This window comes from Pseudorasbora parva, chromosome 16 (genome assembly GCF_024679245.1).
Source record: "Pseudorasbora parva isolate DD20220531a chromosome 16, ASM2467924v1, whole genome shotgun sequence".
NCBI lineage: Eukaryota > Metazoa > Chordata > Actinopteri > Cypriniformes > Gobionidae > Pseudorasbora > Pseudorasbora parva.
The window spans coordinates 25,663,216-25,684,876 of NC_090187.1; the positions used below are offsets into that span (position 1 = coordinate 25,663,216).

General features: G+C 40.5%; 1 protein-coding gene across 1 annotated transcript; it reads left to right on the forward strand.

Moving 5' to 3' along the window:
• The first annotated feature begins 6,608 nt into the window (after positions 1–6,608).
• On the forward strand, positions 6,609–7,382 carry LOC137043244 (paraneoplastic antigen Ma1 homolog). The gene has a single exon (XM_067419435.1). The coding sequence runs from the start codon at positions 6,609–6,611 to the stop codon at positions 7,380–7,382; it is 774 nt and encodes a 257-aa protein (XP_067275536.1).
• The last annotated feature ends 14,279 nt before the right edge of the window (positions 7,383–21,661 follow it).

Genomic DNA, 21,661 nt, shown 5'->3' on the forward strand with positions numbered 1-21,661 from the left:
TTTTTTTTTTTTTTTTTTTTTTTTTTTGGACCAATATCATTTATCGCATCTCTTGCTTTTAATTGGGCAAGATATCAAATACAATGGTGAACAATAACCAATAATTAATATCTATAATATTATTCTCCTATTCTCCTATTTTTTTTGCCAATTTTATGATTGGTTTATATACTACAAACACTTCTGCATTAAGACTCCATAGATTTTATGCAATGTAAAAAATATATATATATTCTGATGTAACTCATCTGTTCTCTATGTGAATATATAGTAAAATGTAATTTATTCCTGTGATCAAAGCTGAATTTATCATCATTACTCCAGTCTTCAGTGATCCTTCACTAATCATTCCCATATGAGGATCTGATGATCAACACACATTTAGGATTATTATCAGTTGTGCTGCTCATGGTGATGCTTAATTTTCTAAACATTTGTGGTAAAATTAAAAAAGAGAGAAATTAATACTTTTATTGATCAGACATGCATTAAATTGATCACAAGTGATATTTTTAATATTACAAATTAGATAATTTATTTAATAAATGCTGTCCATTGAACTTTCTATTCATTAAAGAATCCTGAAAAATAACATGTAGGCTATCATGGTTTCCACAACATTTTGGGAACTGTTTTCAACACAGATAATAATCATAAATGTTTCTTGATTATGAAATCCTCATCTGAGAATGATTAGTGAAGAATCACGTGACACTGAAGACTGGAGTAATGATGATAAATTCAGCTTTGATCACAGGAATAAATTACTATATATTCACATAGGAAAAAAAGCGGTTTTAATTTGTAATAATGTTCAAAATATTACTGTTTTAACTATTTTCGATTACATAAATGCAGCCGTGGTGAGCAGAATACTAAACATTAAAAAAGCTGCATTATTCATATGATACTTTATTGTCAATAAATAGCCTACATTGAGATGACTTAAAAAACACACATAAAGCATATATTGTCGCAATCGTCTGATTGTCGTCGTCACGTTTCATCACTCATAACGATTGTTTTCCTTCAGCTGCAGCTGAAGTCTCTGAGTTTAAATCTTGATGTATTCACATAGGTTTCTATGTAAATACACTTGCCCCTGACCTCAAAAAGCGCGCTATCAACCCGAGTTTAGAGAAGGGTGTCGTTAGCGTTCCTGTTAACTTGTCCGCCCCCGCACAGGGTAACGCCGGTTCGAATCCCGCTCGGAGCGGGTCGACTAGGATCGGTGAGACCCAGTAAAAGTGCGGGGGACGAAAATAAATTTTATTAAAAGTGAGGGGGACACGTCCCCCGCGTCCCCGCTTAATCTACGCCCATGATGGTAGGTACATTTGAGTGTGTTTAAAATAATTTTATGACATCACTCGGCGGCTGCTGTGACACTTGTTGCACACTGCTAAGAGTAAAGCGTTTCTGCCAAATAAAGCCAGAAGCTGAGGGTAATGCAGATGCATTTTACAGGCAATTCCCCCAGAAATCTCGGCACCTTGGTTAAATAGCAATTTTCTGGCAATTTACAAATAGTTGGAAACATTTAGGATATTGTAAGTACTCAATTCATCAAAATATATAACAAATGTTACGTAGTTCACCTTTATCCTCATGGAGCAGTGTGAAGCACTTTTATGATGGACGGATGCACTTTTTTGGGCTTCAAAATCAAATCCTCTATTCACTGCCAATATAAAGCTTGGAAGAGTTCTGTTCATCTGCAAGAAGAATGTCAATATACATTGAGGATGGCTTGAGGGTGAGTAAATGATGGCTTAATTTCATTTTTGGGTGAACTAACCCTTTGGGTGGGACAGCGATCTGTCACAATAATTTAATTTATATAAAAAAAGGACAACATTTGAAAGCTGAGACTTAGTAATCCGTCTTGTCTGTCTGCGCATTGCCAGTGTTCTCTTTGTTCAGCGATATATTTCTCAAGTAAAACATTTGGACGTTGACTGGTGCTCTTTTATATGTTAATGACATTAATCAGGTGTTGCTTACAAGGCGGAGATCTGAAACCATTCAGCTGCACACAATTCCAAGATCATTTGCGATTTATAAATTTCACATCTGGATAAGAGGCGTATATACGTTTTTTTTTGTGTGTATGTTCAATCCCAGATTCACATATACGCACATTTGAGAAATGACCTTAAGATCAAATGTAGGGCGGTTTCTACGCAACATTTTATAAACGAGACCTTTGCGAAGGGTCAGTTGGGCATCTCAAAATGGTCAAATGGACATGCAGGCCAAGCGTGAAGCATTCATGTGTCATGTCCATATGCAGCTGTTTGATGATAGGTTTAACAAGACTCTAGGTAATTCAGGAGTGAATCTGTCAAGAATATCTGTCATGTTCAGGGCCTAAAACTAACTTTTTTCCACACATTAATAATGTTTAATTACTTAAAGGGGTCGTTTAAAATAAAAAAATATCTCAATTTAATCTGTCTGAAGCCATCCTAGATGTGGCAACTTTTTTAAAATTTATATAGCGCTTTTACAATGATGATTGTTTCAAAGCAGCTACACAGTGTTGAACAGGACAATATTGCAACAAAATTTGATTCGGCTGTACAGTCGTTCTGGAGAAAACAGTGATCAGATTATTTTAATGTATCATATAGCGACAATGTTGGCAGCTTAGTATTATAGTTTATACAATTAATTAAGACCTAATAAATGTATTTTATTTGATTATTTAGTTGAATAACTTAGATCGAAATTTTAGTTTCCCCAAATGAGCAAGCCAAGCCAAAGACGACAGTGGCAGTGTATGACAATATATATATTTTTTTAGACGAACACAATCAGAGTTATATTAAAAATATCCTGGCTCTTTCAAACTTTATAATGGGAGTGAAAAGTAACAGATTTTGAAGCCCAAAAAAGCACACCCATCATAAAAGTAATCCACACGGCTCCAGGGTGTTAATAAAGGCCTTCTGAAGTAAAACGATGCGTTATACTTTATAAACTATAATCACTGGCTTCTGGTAAGGTCTGTACGTGAGTCGAGTTCCGGTGGAAGAGTGACCTCTGACCTGATGCTTGTTGTAGGAGTATCGTAGCTTAGGTGAGAGTAGACAACTCTCGAGGTTCAGACAAACAGAGCTGGGCAACAAACTCCTCTGACAAGTCTAAAAATTATAATTTTAGACTTCTAATTTGTGACCGGTATTTTGTTTTACTCTATCCTCTACGCTTTAGTGTTCTTCAATACACTTTGCTTCGGATCTGAGTTCTTCAGACAGAAAAAGGCTGGTACCGGAAGGCAATGACTATAGTTTATAAAGTTATAAATATGGATATTTTAAGATTACGGACCCTTTAAGAAAATGTACTGGCTATATGTAATTATGTATTTTTTTAACTGGTGTGAAACCTGTGAAATTGCACAATTCTCTATTCCAATTTCGATATCTCTGCACTCATTGTGTTCTGTCTTCAGGTTTGTATTTCCACAGCATGACAGTAATATCTTATGGATTTATAAATAAACCGCTCTTTTTAAAATCGCCAACTGATATTTGTTATGACATCCGCAACTGATATCATTTGTCAACTGTAAAATAAGTAAATCCACTTCACCAGCTAATTACTATTCAACAGTGATGCCATAGAAAAAAAAAACAGTTACCACAAAAATACAATTCTAAAGATGGCTGTATGCTTGTGCACAGGCATTTTCATTCTCTACTGTTTACGTTCACTTAAGACAAAACTGTGTTTTTTTTTTACTATAATTTCCTGTGGATTTGTCCAAGTGCCAGAAGACATGAAAGAGAGCTCACTTCAGTATTCGTGTGGTCTCTGAGGCACACGTCTGATGTTCGCTTCAATTTTCTCTTTCGCGCATTCTTGCTCTTGAATATTTCAATTGGCAAGGCTTAAACTTTCGTGACGATGCAGCACTAACCTGTCAACTGTCCAGGGCGTCATGTGTGCTTGTTTACATTCATGTTCTCTCAACACTGAATTGTTAGAGTTCATAAAATTTTTACAGACCAACTGCTAATTGACAACATTTCATATACTCGCCAATACTGATTTTTTGTTGTTGTTGCTGTCATTTGCCGCTTTGCAAGTGTTATTTTTAGGCCCTGGACATGTCTTTTGATAGATTATTTAAATTTGAAATCATTTGTTCATTATAGTAATCTACTGAAAGTAATTTATGCTGACTTTAAAATGAAAAAAATGTTCTTGGACAGGACGTTTGTCATTATTGTACTGTTGTTATTTTTCCACCTTGCAGTGAGTGGGAATGCTTAAAAAAAAAAAAAAAAAAAAAAAATATAATATATAATATATATATAAATATATATATATAATACACACATTACATCAATTCCCCTCAGAGATTAGAAATAATAACTATTATTGTGAAGAGCAGTTATTCTTATTGCACAGACTGTGAAGGAATTTTTAGATTATATATATATATATATATATATATATATATATATATATATATATATATATATATATATATATAATACACACATTACATCAATTCCCCTCAGAGATTAGAAATAATAACTATTATTGTGAAGAGCAGTTATTCTTATTGCACAGACTGTGAAGGAATTTTTAGATTATTGCTTTTGGTTTGTGTATTTTTGTGATGTTTTTCACTAATGCTTTATATATCCATGTTGGTGAAATAAAATATTACAGCCCTGTACTGCACATGAATGTGTGTATCTGATCTGGATAAAACCTGTATATCATCAGAAAAAATGTTCTTATTTCTGAAGACTGGTGTTATTGTTATGTATACTCATTTTCTTCTGTGAGTAGAATGTGGTTCAAATGAAAGAAATACAAAGAACTTCAAGCAAGATATTAAATATGTCATCATTCTGCAATTAACTATATCAGCACTTTCCACGAATGTGCCATATCAGACAAGTTCATAGCGTCCAACATAAAATGATCAGTTCATGAAAAGCAACTGGTTTTAATATCAACAAGACTTTACTGTAAAATGATCAGTCTTATTGCAAGAAAAACAGAAATTTAAAACAATATGTAGCCCAGTGGAAAACTTGGGCATTATAGTGCAATGGAAACTGGGTGGGTTATGATTAATCCCTCTTACTCTAAAAAACAAATCACATGACTATTAAAAAAGAAACATTTATTTACTTTACATAAATAATAGTGGACACCTGATTTTTGAATAAGTAAATATCTATTCATTTTACATAATTAAAAAGGAGATCAATATTTGGTAACTTTATTTCATGATAGTGATTAAAACTAAAGTTTAAAGTATATATTATTTGGATAATTAATATTACCAAAGGTTTTTTATTACTGTATTCTTACTGTTTTAGTGTCACTGTTTTGTATTGGTCATTTGGGTATTCATGCTGTATAGTCGATAGTGTTTGGCTGCAGGCACGTAAAAACGTGAATACACGCGAGAGGCGCGTGTGAGGAAGTGCGGGAGGGTGTATTTTTTTTCTCTTCGTGCTGAACACGTTTAGAGCACGGGACACTCGCACGTTTGCGGGAAAGAAAAGACGCTGTAAAGACCCAGTAAAGTCGCTGAAACTGAGCGGGAGGCTCAGAGAAGAGGAACGCGAACTCGTTATGCGGGTGAGCAAGAGATTGAGTGAAAAACGAGGTCGGAGATCCGCCTGACGGAGCCGGAGAGATTGGAGCGGAAGCCGTGATCGGAGGTAGCCGAGCGAGCATAGGCACAGCGGGCGTACGCTGGGCGGAGCATGTCGGTTCATCGCACTCAATGTTTTGCAAGACCCAACAGGCCTGCAACATGGTTTTCTTCGTTCAAATTGGTACCTTGAGTAACCTGGAACATGCGTGCATGTATGTATGTGTGAGTGGGCCCACCATCGCATTTGCTAAGACTACAGGACACTTGATGCGGTTTTGTAAAGTGTGAGTGAAACTATTAGGGTTTCTAGGTAAATTTAAAGGGGCTAGTATTTAAGTGTTGGGGAGAAATTTTGGTTATTTATTTTTGTACATTTGCTAATATTGTGAGTTAGGGGAAGCTTTTATATTTTATTTTTCCAAATTATTTTATTCAATTTAACAAGGGCATTACCCTATTGTTTTTGCTAAACAAAAAACATCTCTGGGTCTCATTTATTTTGAAATAGTTTTGTGTAAAAAGGTTTTATAGTGCAGTAGAAACTTATTAGGTGCATCCACCGTGGTATCCACCTGAATTACACCTAACCCAAGCACCCCCCATTCTCATAAGTAAGTAATTCACAGAGTGGTTGTATGAGTGCTACATAAATAAAATGGAGGCACCGCTGGGATTAATTTAGTATAAATAAAAAAAGCTTAGTTTTAAATCAGCTTTAACTTTAGTTTTGACCCAGAGATTTAAATAGTTTGTTTAAAAAGTAGTTTAGATTTAAAAGCTGGCTAGCTGTGAATCTGCATGTAAAAACATATCAAAGAGTACCTATTGAGAAACCTTGAAAACTGCAAAAGTAGAGTTCCACTAAGCATTCTAAGCCAAGCAAACACCATTTAAGGTTTATCTGTGTTAAAATACAACTAAAACCTACCAAATTTAGCCCTGACAAGTGATAACTGTAAGTGCACAACCTGTGGGGATGGCTCAGTTGAAGAACTGGTGTGTTGGAGAAGGCATAGACCTGGTGAAAGCCTTGCTGGTTAAAGATGTACCTCCTGAAACTGACGTGGGTTTCATTGAAGAAACGTTGCAGACTGTCAAAGTACTTGGGAGAGTCAGAGTGAGAGGAAGAATGTATGACCCACAGTCTCAAAGTTTAACTGTGCTATGTGAGTGCAGAGAGAATGTGAAGGCGGATACCATTCCTCTTGATGTTGTTCCTGAAGGGTCTGCTATGCCATGGAGAATCTTTGGACCTTCTGAGCAGGAGGAAGAACCCCGAGCTCAGGCAGCCGAGGATGGTCAAAATGTGCCGCTACCAGATTCCAGTTTTCCTTCCCCACTGCAAGCATCTACTCCTGAATCTATTATTCGAGCAGTTGGTGATATCCTGCAACTGACAAGCAAGCCCACACATGGTGACAACAGCCTTTACAGAAGACTGCGTACCCTCTCAGGGGTCATGCCCACACCCCTGGGAGAAGAACAGTTGGACAACTGGGTTGAACAAGCCAGACTTATGATTGAAGAATATGATCGCCCGGAAAGAGAAAAGAAAATGAGAATAATGGAAAGTGTAAAGGGTCCTGCCCTCGAGATCCTTCAAGCTGTCCGTTTCAACAACCCATCTGCAACCGCAATGGACTACACTGACATTCCCGAGATCACCTTTGGCAATCCAGAGAGTGGTGAAGAACTTTACTTTGCCTTCCGAATGTTGTGTCAACACCCCAGAGTTCTTGAGACGCCTTGAGAGAGTCCTGAATAAAGTAGTCAAAAAGGGTGGACTCCCATCATCAGCGGCGGACAAAGCACGTCTTGACCAACTGATTAAAGGGGCCATCAGATCTGACATTATGATACTAAAGCTTGGATTGAGAGACCGCAGAGACAGTCCTCCCACTTTTCTCGAGCTGCTAAATGAGATACGCCTGGAGGAGGAGCATGAAGCTTCACGTCGCAGACTCCATCCACCCAAAGCCGTTTACACCAAAAGTGCTACGGTGACCTCTGAAACAGTATTAAAAGAGTTTAAAGCTGAAATACACCATCTCAGAGCACAAGTAAGTGAACTCTCTGCTCCCTCCACCATGTCAAGTCACCCTTCAAGGAGCACTCTTCTTTCAGTCACTCCGGCGGCAGAGAACTCTGAAGACAAAAATGTTCAAGCTTTAAAGAAAGAAGTTGTCAAGCTCCGAAAGCCAGTCTCTGTCATGTCCGTCAAGTCCAAGTACAGTCCTGCTACTGAGCCCCACCTACAAGAGACCCAGTCAAGACCTTGGCAGCAGAGACCCAAGTGATTTTTTTTCTGCTATCGGTGCGGTGAAGACGGGCATTTTGCCAACAGGTGTGCATCTCCCGAGAACTATCCCAAAGTTAGACAGAAACTGCTGCAAACTCAAAAGAAATCCAAGCAGACCCAGAAATCTGATAATGAACCAAGACCACAAATGCAAGTGTCAAGAGAAGCTTGGTAAATGTACAGACCAACAGTTTGCCCAAGGGACTCATTGGACCACCCTCCACTGCTCAAGTTAGGCTCAATGGCAACCCCTGCACTGCGCTGATAGTTACAATCATCTTCGACAGCCGGTATGCCGAACACCTGTCACACATTCAGTTAAACTCTCTAACTGGTCTAGCCATATGGGGTCTAAGTGAGTCAGAGAGCAGTTACCCATACAAAGGTTACATCCAAGTTGAGTTGGAGCTGCCAAAAGGGTCCCACAAAGTCAAGTCTGTTCCTGTCCTGGCTCTAGTGTGCCCTGATCCACGTTGCTCCGAAACTATACCTGTCCTGATCGGCACAAACATTAGGGGGGTACTGCCTTTCAAGTCCGGAACAAAGAAAGAAGACACAGAGAATGTCAGCTCAGTCAAAATTCATGTTCAAGAGACTAACTACTTACCCGTTCCTGCGGTGATTACCACAAAAGACAACAAGGATCTACCTGAGGCTGAAGTTAAGTGGTCTGGGCCTGGTCCTCTTAGCATCCCACCTGGCACTGAATACATTGCTATCTGCAAAGTTAAACAAAAACAAGACATTGGAGACAGCTTACTCATCATTGAACGAGCCCACTCACCTGCTCTTCCTCCAAGTGTACTAGTCCAGCAAACTGTGTTGTTCTCTAAGATGTTAATCCAAACAACTTCCTGGTTCTCCTGCGTAATGAGTCTCTGAAGCAAACTGCCATTCCAATGGGCACCGTGATAGCTCACCTTCACGTCGCTGATCTTGTGACAGATGCACCAAACCCTAAAATCAAATCTGTTCCAGCTATGGATCCCTCTCTGTTTGACTTCAGTGAGTCCCCCATCAGCAAAGAGTGGAAAGAGAGGCTGAGACAAAAGCTTGCCCAATACTCCCATGTGTTCCCTATTGAAGAGTGGGATGTCGGTTTAGCTTAAGGGGTAGAACATAACATCCGCCTGAAAGATGGCACTCCCTTCAGAGAGTGATCTCAACGTATTGCCCCTGCATATTTGGATGATCTTTGGCGTCACCGGCAAGGTTTGTTGGCAGCTGGGATCATAAAAGAATCAAGAAGTCCATATGCATCACCGATTGTCCTTGCTTGTAAAAAGAATGGTCAACTTCGTATATGCATCGACTACCGCAGCCTAAACTGCAGAACTATACCAGATCAGTACACTGTACCACGGATTGATGACGCTCTCGATTGCTTGTCTGGCAGTAAGTGGTTTTCAGTGTTGGACCTGCGTAGTGGGTCCCAATGGCTGACAAGGACAAAGAGAAAACTGCCTTTATCTGTCCGCTGGGATTCTTCCAGTTTGAGCGGATCACAGGGGGCCCCTGCGACATTTCAACGACTAATGGAAAAGGCAGTCTGCGACATGCACATGCTTGAAGTCATGATCTATCTTGATGAGCTCATTGTTTTCGGCAAGACTCTGGGGGAGCATGAGCTAAAAGTCCTCACTCGTCTTGGAGAAGCTGGACTCAAGTTGTCCCTCGACAAGTGCCAGTTCTGTCGCTCACAAGTCACCTATGTTTCCTACCCAAAAGAAGCGAAAGTCCACCTCTTCATCAGACATGATCTACTACAAAGTCAATGAGCCTTTTGGTGATCTGTGGGACCAGTCATGTTCAGAGGCATTCCAAAAGATCATCCACTGCCTCACAAACGCACCTGTGCTGGCGTTCTCCGACCACACCAAGCCTTGCATACTTAACATTGATGCCAGTTTTCATGGGCTGGGCGCCGTCCTTAACCAAGAGTACCCCGAGGGCTTGAGACCTGTTGCCTTTGCGAGCCACAAGCTCAATGCCTCTGAAAAGAACTATCCAGTTCACCAGCTCGAGTTTTTGGCACTTAAGTGGGCCGTTGTAGACAAGTTCCACAATTACTTGTATGGAGTGCAGTTTACAGTGAGAACCGATAACAACCCCTTAACTTATATTCTCACGACAGCCAAACTCAATGCGACAGGTCACCGCTGGCTCTCAGCACTTGCCACATACCATTTCACATTTCAGTACAGGCATGGCAGCAGCAACATCGACGCCAATGCCCTGTCATGCAACCCTCTTCCAACCACAGAGGAAGGCTGGCAGATTGTACCGACTGAAAGTGTTCAAGCTCTTTGTAAGCAGATCAAGTGCCTCGAAACTCCAAAAAAGCCCACAACTATTGCTGAGTCACTCGGAGTGACACCTGATGGTATCCCAGAGTGTTTTGCCTACCCAGTCAGGCTGGATCTCGGTTCTTTGAGTCAGCTTAGTCACAAAGACCTGGTCACCGCTCAAAATGTTGCCTTTACTATCGCTCCAGTCAAACAGTCACTTCGTGGTGGTCCATCATAGCCTGGTTTTACCAGACTCTTGTACATTTCATTTGTACATAGTCTGGCCACTCTCCATTGACAAGGGTTAATTTCCACGAAGGTGGGCACCCTGTTGAGGTTTAAAACCATTGGATCTGCCCTGAGCCACTCGGGATCTGCCATAACAAATCGCTAACGTTTGGTCGTGACGTATGTCATGTGCCCTTCACCTGTTTCACTCATGGAAATCCGACAAAATAAAAGTGCACATGTGCATGCCACCTCAGTAATAAAACTATAGGGTAAAACCTAAAACTTGTGCATTCGGATTGTGATTTATTCACGCCACGGTGGACAGGAGAACTTTATCGGGAACGCGCCGCTCACGCGGTCCGTAACATCATTATATGCTGTAAAATAAAATGTCATATGCTTGGTGTGATAATAAATGCAGCTATAAATAACGGACCAATTCAAATGTTTAAATGCTTTAATTTGTTTGAGCGATGATTAAATATATTGCCCTTCTAAATACTTGCCAGCATTTTAAAGAAATACAAGTCTATAAATGCATCCTAATAACAGCAAAGCAACCGTATGGTGTCTGCAGTGGTCAAAAATGATTACAAACAGTGAATTTTGAAGTGATATATTGTTGAGAACTCAAGAGATGTGGATTCGGACAGCTGTTACATCAATACAACCTTGCGTTTGTCAAAAGCAGTAGGTAACTCGGCCGGGGATTTTTACACGGGTGGTGAGAGACGGACGGCAATAAAATAACTGACCAGTCCCTGTAACTTAAATGATGGCAATACCTTCCGACCCCACGAGAAACAGTTACCGTCCGAATAGCTTCAGCCAACTCCTTCATCACTAACGAAGCGATCTGGAAAATCAAATTTTTCCCGAATTTACCCTGTTGGAGGGCCACAACATCATGGCCACCAACAAACCCCAGCAAAGACTGTTATTGCTCCGGCTTTAACTTCTGGATATTCGGCAGCGGTGCCACAATGCAATGAATGGTTTAGTTTGCATCTTTCTCCGCCGCCATTACTGAACTACATTTCAAACTAGCGCTCGGCATCAACGTCATCGTTCTCAGCCACTCCCTCTGTTCGCTAATTGGACCGGTAAAAATTTGTTCGGAGAACCAAAGACTACACAGCAGTCCCAGACGTAGTACTGAAGGAAAATGAAAATTGAGTGAAAGGGAGGGCAGAGCCAGGCTAGGTCCATCATTCACCAGCCCCAACAATCCAACTTCTGTCCTGTTGAACAAAGAAGCAAGCAAGCTGTTCATTCAAAACAATCTGCTCTACAGAAAAGTTGAGAAAAATGGTTCTGAGGTAAAGCAGCTGGTACTGCCCAGAGAGTATGTCACTATGGTATTGAGATCTCTGCATGACGAGTCTGGTCACTTGGGCATGGACAAGACCATCGAACTTATCAGAAACCGGTTCTATTGGCCGAAGATTGGAGCTGAGGTTGAGCAGTACATTAAGAACTGCGGCAGATGCATCACCCATAAAATTCTTCCTCAGAGGGCTGCTCCCATAACACTTTAGGCGCCAGAGGTTTTTTCCTAAAACATTCGATTTTGACATCTTAATTTCAAAAGGATATATCTTAAAAGTGATAAAAGAAAGAAACTTTCTGTAAATTAGAGAAATATTAAGGAGGACCCTAAATTTATGTAGAGATTACATTTTCCCATCTAATTAGCATATTATGACGTCATAATGTAGGGGCAATCTTGGATTATAGAATTTTCATGAAAAGCCACATAAAAATTAAAAAACGCAGCACTTCTTTCCCCCCAAAATGTCCCTCACCTTCTGTGTGCTACATTGCACAATACTGAATGTTCAGGTAAATAGTAAACAAACTGTGTAAATCATTACTAATTAATGGTAGAAACAAACCGAATGCTTGTAGCGGTTTGCCTTTTGCTGTAGAGATTTTCCATTTACTGCATACAGTAAGCACTCTGATTGCATAAATGGGGCGCATATATATTATATATTATGCATAATAGCCCCTCTGCCCCACGTCACAGCGCGTCTGCTCGCGTCCAGATCTGCCTCACGCACCGCCGCGTGTGCACAGCCATGGCCACTGTTATTATCATTTTGACTCCCCACCCTGCCTCCACATTGCCCTCGAACTTGCTTATGAATACTTCGACCTCTTCTAACATACCCAGTGGCATTAGATAAAGTCTCCACAACAATACTGTCGCCGCGATCGCGGAGAGACGCGCGGTGAGAAGACGCGCATTTCATGGTGAGCGCGGCAAAAATCTCCCGCGGCCGCCTCATTCCCAACTCTAACACACCTGCTAACTTCGCGATGAACACTCGGACCCCGTTAAACATTATTCCCACCACTGACATTGGGCAAAGGAACATCTACATTGGGCAAATGATTCACCATTTGTGCTTAGTGTAACGTTAGGTTTAGTTTCACTTTCAGAATCACTGTCATCTCATATTTCCCTTCAGAATCAGTGTCCGCGAATAGAAGACCCAACACTTCATTGCGGGTAAGCTTTATTGATGCCATTAGAAATTAATAATAGGAATAATAATCTAATGCAAATACTCGCTGATGTTGACAATGCTCTGATAAAACAGCTCACTCGCACAGCAGCTCCGCTTTTGTTTACACTGAATCAATACGCTCTTGCTCGTATATTTTGTATAGAATTATGATGTTTGTATGAGTAAGGGATGAAGTACAACATGTCTACCATCTAGTGGAGGGGAGGTTGAATGAAATTTGACACCCTATTTGACAAAATCGTCCGTTTTATTCAGTGACGCATCTTGTCGAGTAAACTCGACCGTGGCGCCTAGAGGGTTAAAGCAGATCACCAGCCAAGGCCCTCTAGACCTCGTCTGTATCGATTTTCTGTCACTTGAGCCAGACTCCCAAGGTTTCGCCAACATCCTTGTAGTGACAGACCATTTCACTCGATACGCCCAAGCTTTTCCAGCCAAAGACCAGAATGCCAACACTGTTGCCAAGATACTGTGTGAGTCTACTTTGTACACTACGGACTTCCTGCCTGCATACATTCGGATCAAGGCTGTGATTTTGAAAGAAAACTGATCCAAGACCTTCTGATGATGTTGGGTATTCATAAGTCAAGAACATCACCTTACCAGGGAGATCCGCAACCAGAAAGGTTCAACCGTAAACTCTTGTCAATGCTGGGCACACTTGATCCAAAGCAAAACCAAAAATGGAGTCAAAAGATCAGTCAGTTGGTCCATGCCTACAACTGTTCTCAAACTGACGCAACAGGTTATTCGCCTTACCTGCTAATGTTTGGCAGAGAAGCTCGCTTACCGGTAGACATCTGCTTTGGCGTGACTGAGGACAACTAAAAGACAAAGTCCTACCATCAGTATGTTGCTAAGCTTAGTTGCCTACCATCTTGCAACAGCATCCTCAGACAAGAACCACCAAAGAAACAAAAAAGCGCACGACAAGCATGTCAAAGAACATATCCTTGACAAAGACGACAGGGTGCTGCTGAGAAACTTTGGTGTCACAGGCAAGCATAAATTGAAATGCACGTGGCGACCTTCACCATATATCGTTATGGAGAAGCTACCCAACATAACTTTCTATAAGATCAAACCAGAGAGAGGCATGGGAGCAGAAAAGACTATTCATCGTAACCACCTGTTACCCATTGGTTATCTTGTGAGAATCCCAGTTGATGAAAGTGAAGTGAGGCCACAAACAAGACCTGTGAACAGAGCACTTCAGCAAAAGACAAAAGAACTGGTACCGACAAACAATCACGATGATGATGTGTCCTCAGAATCAGAGTACGATGAAGTATACCTGCCAAGACCCATTGAGTTCGACTGGGACTAGTTGTTGACACGTCCAGAACTGTCCACAGAGCAATCCTACCCAATTGTCACCGAATGAAGGTGTTGAGGTTACTGTATTCTTACTGTTTCAGTGTCACTGGTTTTTATTGGTCATTTGGGTATTCATGCTGTATAGTCGATAGTGTTTGGCTGCAGGCGCTTAAAAACATGAATACACGCGAGAGGCGCGTGTGAGGAAGTGCGGGAGGGTGTGTTTTTTTTTCTTCGCTGAACATGTTTGGATTACGGGACACTCGCACGTTTGCGGGGAAAGAAAAGCAGTTGTAAAGACACAGTAAAGTCGCTGAAACTGAGCAGGAGGCTCAGAGAAGAGGACCGCGAACTCATGATGCGGGTGAGCAAGAAATTGAGTGAAAAACGAGGCCGGAGATCCGCCTGACGGAGTGGAAGACATCGGAGCGGAAGCCGTGAACGGAGGTAGCCGAGCGCGCATAGGCACAGCGGGCGAACGCTGGGCGGAGCATGTCGGTTCATCGCACCGTACCTGAGCATCCGGACCCAAGTTTTCCACACTAAATGCTTTGCAAGAGTCCATTCAGCGCACTCAATGTTTTGCAAGACCCAACAGGCCTGCAACATGTTTTTCTTCGTTCAAATCAGTACTGTGAGTAACCTGGAACAAGCGTGCATGTGTGTGTGCGAGTGGGCCCATCATCGCATTTGCTAAGACTTGTTACAGGACACTTGACGCTAGGGCTGGGATAAACAATTGTTTTTTTAATAATTAATCTAGCGATTCTTTTTTTGATGCATCGATTTATCTGATTCATTTTCCCTGTCCGATTCGATTTCTATTATCGATTATCTCCCCATTAATTCCCTAATAGCAATTTATACATGTTGATTTAATTATCTGAATAAAAAAACAAATTCCTTAACATTGCATTGTTTATTGCTCTTAAAATTCCAAAGTAAAAGACTATACAAGAGCTATGCATTCAATTAAACCTTGAAAACATAAGTACACACACACACACACATACACAAATAAATAAATAAGTATAAACCAACAACAATGAAACACAATATACAATTTTTCTATGTAAGCAACTCAGCCTACAGGCTATGCCCATCGATTAAAAATCAACAAGTTAATCAAATCCAGGGACACACTGCAAGCGTGCCGTGAGCGTCTCAGCTGCGTGGCGTGTCCGTTTTTGTTTCGGCTCCCATGTTAACAGGTTGGAGTTTGCACACTGCTTGCATGACGCGTAGAAAACGCGTGAATGCTAGAAATAGAAGAGCGCCTATTTTTCACGCGAGTGTGTTTGAAGAGTCTCCAGGCAAAATAGAATAGGAAAAGATGTTATATATCATTTTGACACGACTAAATATCAATAAATGACATTTTCATGTTTGAAAGTCTCTAGGTTAACATGAATGCAGATATAGGCCTAATTGTAGTAATAAAAACCGACAATTATCGATTTTTAAATATTGCAACTGTCAATACAGAATGAAATATTCTGTAGCCTATTTTGCCGGTAATAACCATAGATATGTGGTCAATAGGCTACTGTCGACATGCTCTTTGCTTTAAGTGGGGCTTCCCTCAGCATCAATAGCAGCAGCAGTGCCGCGTCAGACACGCTTCTAGTGTGCAAAGGCAGAGAAATCGTCATGCAGCCGCCCCGTGGCTGACACGCAACAGAAATGCCACGCGCAGTCGCGACATGTCAGTGAAAATAGTTACATTTAGAGTGCAATACGGGCGCCAATATTCCTTTTAAACCCGGAATAGTCCTGGGATGAAACTGTGCTCACTTAGAGGATGGATACCCTCGGTCACATCAGCGCGATAAGACATTGAACATTTTAAATTTAAAACAGCTTATGTAGGTTGCCAATGTGCCCGAGGCTTTCACTTGATGCAAACGTTTGTTTTTGTGATTAAAATACATAAAGTATTACCAAAACATCTGTCTTCCTGTGTGAAGAAATTTGTTTATGTAGCCGTGACAACAAAATGCGCGCCTGTGTTAAGAGCGCTTGTTCCGTGCGCACCAACCCGCAAGCCTTGCACTTCTGGAAGTCTGAGGAGCCACTTGTGTTGCTATAGATATACATAATAAATAATATACTTATATTAATTACATAATATACTTTATTATGTATTTCTATGGTTGCTACTACTCTCCGGTGCCGCCATCTTTATTTTGAGTCAAAAACTTCAGATCTAAATATTATATAAGCAGTTTTATTTGACATTTATTTGAGGTGGACGAACATTTTCTAAAAGTTAAGCACCTTTCACATTCTCGATTAAACAACTAAAACCTTTTCAGAGTTTCAAACCTCGTTTTGCACCTCTTCGTGCACAGATTTGAATTTAAAGCAAGTGTGTGCAAAATTCCACACCGAGGTTCATATTTATAAAAACGTCTTTGACATGGAAACGTTTTTAGCACCACGTCAGGTTTAAGGAAGGTTATGTGATTTGTTCCAGAAACATTTTTGTTGCTGGTTGAAAGTAGGTTTGCATGTAATTATTAGAGGTGTCCATGGTTAACCGATTAACCGCTAAAAATTGTGTAACCGAGTAAAACATTTTGCTCTGTTAAGTGGCGTGCTTTGAATTTAGTTGTAATATATTTTTTCACCACTAGAGAGCTCTTAGACATTTGTACCGCCAGAGCGCTCTTAGACATTTGTAATATACACAAGAAGTCATGACCAGTTTTCTAACATGAAGCGGTCAAAGAAAAGTACAGCGTGGGAGCACTTTAAAATTGAGAGTGAAGGGGCAAAATGCAAGTATTGCAATGCAGTGCTTACCGTATTTTTCAGGCTAGAAGTCGCTCCGGAGTATAAGTCGCATCAGTCAAAAAATGCGTCACGAAGAGGAAAATAACATATAGGCCTATAAGTCGCACTGGACTATAAATAATTAGCATTAATAATCGCATTAAGGGCAGAAGCAGAGCGGGGGCCGCGCGCGCAGGCGCTCATCCGCTCGTGCCCTCGCTGTGCATAACGGAGCAGAATAAAAAAGAACGTTTGAAGTGAGAAACTTGTGAGGGACTAGCGAAAAAAAGAGGTTACTTTAACTGTAATGAAGAAAGAAAAAAAAGCTAATTGCGGACTGAAAGCAAGATGGCCAGAGCTGAAGGAAAGAGTCCACAGATGCTTGAACTCTGCTGGGAGAGGCTCACCCGCACGAGTCAAACGCTGTGTAAATCATTCTCGGCTGCATATTTTACTACATGCAGTTTGTAATTTGCAGAATTGGATTTTCTTTATGGGGGCATTTTGTTTGTGTTCAGTCTTTCTAAGTTGTTGTCTTTAAGTTAATATTTCAGTTAAGAGTGTAAAAGACTTTATTTGATCTCGCATAATGTATTCATTTGGTACGCACTGGCGCTCGTTATGTATGTGTGCAATGTATTTCCCCTCGGGGCTTGCCGTGGATAGGTTGGAGCATGCGCACTTGTTGTTTGGTACTGGAGTGTCGCGGGTTTTGGGTTTTTTCAGGCTGGTGATTTACATGTGTGACGGAGAATAAAGGAAGGAATGTTCAGACGGCTGTCGTTTATTGTTTTTCTTATGATAAAGTATTTTAGGCGAACACTGCACGAACGCTCGGTCACAAGCTTTTTTTTCTGTTTTCAGGTATTTTACTTTTTCAAGGGTAGGCTACAGGAGCAGCATAGAGCCCTCTCTCGCGGCTATATGTTTATTCTTGTATGAATTAAATTTGATATATAAGTCGCACCTCACTATAAGTCGCAGGACCAGCCAAACTATGAAAAAAGTGTGACTTATAGTCCCATCTCAACAGCCAACACCCGGGCATCATTAGAGAGGCGTTGCACTTGCATTGCTCGTGAACTGGAGCGCATCTCATCTTAATTTAACGAAACTCAGTGTAGGCCTCACAGACATGAAATATATCTTAACCTGCTTGAATGTTAACCTGCTTGAAAGCTTGAAATGTCTTTTAACAATTTAAAACGAAAAGAAATAGGCTACTCTCTGATTATGTAATCCATGATGTGCATTTCTCTCTATAGGCGTGTTTACTATACGGAGATGGCGGTCGTCAACTTAAACTAAAAATATTAACCCTGACGAGTATTAACCGCTAAGGGCCTCGGTTAACGCTTAATGAAAAACTTGAAAACGTGCAGCCCTAGTAATGATACCATGTCCTACCTGCTTGTCAACGTATGTATTTTCATACCTCACGCATCACGCATCATCAGTGCGTTTCATGTTATGCAGGCCCCAATTTCTGTGTTGAGTTATGCTGTAGGCTAGGGCTGCACGATTAATCGAAATCGAACCGCAATCGCGATTTGGCTTGTGTGCGATTATGAAAGCTCAAAGGCTGCGATTTTAATTAAATAAATAAATGCCCAGTGTGTTAGAGAAGAGTGGCTCTGTGATCAGGAGTAAACGCTGCTCCGTCTGAAAGACTGCAAGTTTGAGTCGCTTATAACCTGCGTTTGAAAAAGCAACACGAGTCAAACATCTTCACAAACTAGTGAAGCATTCATAAACCTGTTCAACAAAAGACAACATTTAATAGCATGTTTTACCTCACTTTATATCTTCAGTCGAGTGTTTGTGAGCTGATGTGGGTTCTCATCTGAGTGAGGCAGACGATGCGTTATTTTATAGCATTCTATGTCAATCAGCACTGCATTATTATACACTTTATTATTATGAAAATACCCTTGACGGCTTGAAGAACTCAAATACACCATATTTTGCTGCAGTCGTGTTTATTGTCATCATGTTTAATCAAAGCGTCTCTATCTTCTGTTTACAGCGTTAGCTTCACACCATGGATTTCCTGAAAACTAAGGTCAATTACTTCTCTGAGGCGAATGTGGTGTTTTCAGCTCGAGGGCGCCCTCTGGCTTTCAGTATGAATTAAAAACTTTTGGGTCATCAATAATAAGAAAATAATGCTTAATACATTTTAAAACTTAATAAACTTTAAAAATTATACATTTGTTGGACAATCCATGTTTTTCTTCAATGTACAGGAGTTTTTTTCCCCCACAGTGGATGCACAAGAGGTTCATATTTCATATTAAAGACAGACTTTAAGAATAACTCCTGATGGGCCTTTCACACCGAACGCGGAACGCGCTGCGCTTGCCGCGGGGTTTAGCGCAGCCCTTTCAGATGCGCTTCACTGGCCAGCGCAAAGTAGGCGGAGTTTTCAAAACTTTTTGCGGGAGTTCTATATGTCTATTTCTATTCATTCAATCAGCAGCAAATATGTATGTGTCCCGTGCTAAAAAGCGAGCGATAGCAATAATAACCATTCTAGTAAGAAGAAGAAGAAGAGAGAGAGCAGCAAGGAAGAAGAGGCTGTGGGTGCATGAAACCCTCAGGTCACAGAGCGCAGCGGCAAAAGTTAAAATATTTTGAACTTTGACCGCCGCATGCGCGCAAGCTCGTCAAGGGTGCGCTCCGCTGCGCGTGCGCCTTGGTCGGCGCAGCAACAAACCGCCCTTGTGCGGCGCAAGCCATTGAAATGAATGGATTTCTTAGCGCAGCGGCGCCGTTGCCGCGTTCGGTGTGAAAGGCCCATTAGGCTTAGACCTTTCTAATGTTTTTTTAGTCATAGGCTGTCTGCATATTAGGTAACCCAGCAGTTTTTTTTTGTGTGTGTAAAATAAGTTTTCTGTAAAATATTACAATAATAATAATAATAATTAGTATTAGTATTATATTGTTATATTTATTCTGACGTACTCTTTTTTTTATTTGTAATTATGAAAATGTTATTGTAATGGTAATATTTATTATTTTTAAAAATATTTTTAGCAGTAATAATAATCATAATTATTATTATTAGTCACATTAATAAATAAACACAAAATGTTATATACACACACTTTTCATTTGTAAAAAGTTATAATAACAATAATCGCATTTTAAATCGCAATCGCAATTTTACCCAGAATAATCGCAATTATATATTTTCCCCAAATCGTGCAGCCCTACTGTAGGCTTATGGAAGGCCAACAGGGTGAAAACGTATCAAACTGACGTGTAAATGTAATTACGTGAGGCTAGCGGCTATGGCTCAGGTCCGATGCAGAAGTATAATCAAACGGTGGCTGTGTAGTTGAGTTCTCACTCAAAAAAAAAATTCAGGCCCTTCATAGATTTGACACATTTAGGGTGCGTTCACACTTGTAGTTCGGTTAGTTTGGTCCGGACCAAAAAACAAAAACAAAACATAGTCCTGGTCCGCTTAGCGTTCACAAGGGCATTTTTAACAGCGAACCTAAAGTTACCGAACCAAAGGCACAGGGAGACGCTCACAATCTGATTGGTCGGCTTATATGACGTATGAGCTCGCTTACCGAACATTCAAAACAATGCTGTGTGCGGATTACACGCGCGGGCATTGTATGCGTGTACATATGGCATTATTTTTTACCAGAGAACTCTTGAAGAGCTCATGAAATGTTCACAACATTCAAAACAACGCTGTGTGCTGGATTAAACGCGATCATTTTATGCGTGTACATGTGGCATTATTTTTACCCGCTGAGAACTCATGAAGAGCTCATGAAATGTTCAAAACATTCAAAACCGCACCGGCCGTTCTGTCATTTGTACTGGCTAATAATGGGCAACACAGGAACTTTGATGAGAAGAGCCAGGTATGCTTTTTGTGTGTTTTTTCTTGCATTTTCGAAACATGCTCGTCTGACCAAATATTGATTAGGCACTTCCTTGTTGCTCCACGTTTGCCTTCTAACGTAAAGTTACTCATTTTGGATACACCAATCTTTCCGCGTCGTCAAATCAGCTGCATTATGCGTCGCATCTTGTGACATTATACGTCCGGTTTTTGGTCCGTTTACATGTCTTTGGTCCGTGTTGCGTTCATATATCAATCGAACCGCACCAGAGTTCGTTTGGAAGCGGACCGAGACCCATCTTTTTAGCGGTCTCGGTCCGCTTGTTTGGTGCGCACCAGGGTTCGGGTGGCAGCGTTCACATATGTTCAAATGAACCGCACTAACCGAGCAACCGCACCAGGGTTCGTTTTAATCGAACCAAACATGACAAGTGTGAACGCACCCTTAAATTATGTTCACTTTACTTAAAAATGTCTAATTTTGACACTAATTGAATTGTGTTAATATATTTTTAAACTGAAGGTTACTTAATTAATTTGTGTTAAAACTACATGAAATATTTGACATAACTAACTGCACAGTGGATCTGTAGTTCCCAGCATGCTTTGCAAGGGACTGCATTAGGAGAGTAAATTTGGTGATTCAAGTTTTATTTGATGTTTTTCTGTAAGGGAAAATGTTTTGAATGTGTTTAATGTGCAGTCATTTTGGACATTTAG

What these genes read in the sequence shown, in the direction of transcription:
- LOC137043244 (XM_067419435.1), top strand. Translation starts at nt 6,609, where the DNA reads ATGGCTCAGTTGAAGAACTGGTGTGTTGGAGAAGGCATAGACCTGGTG.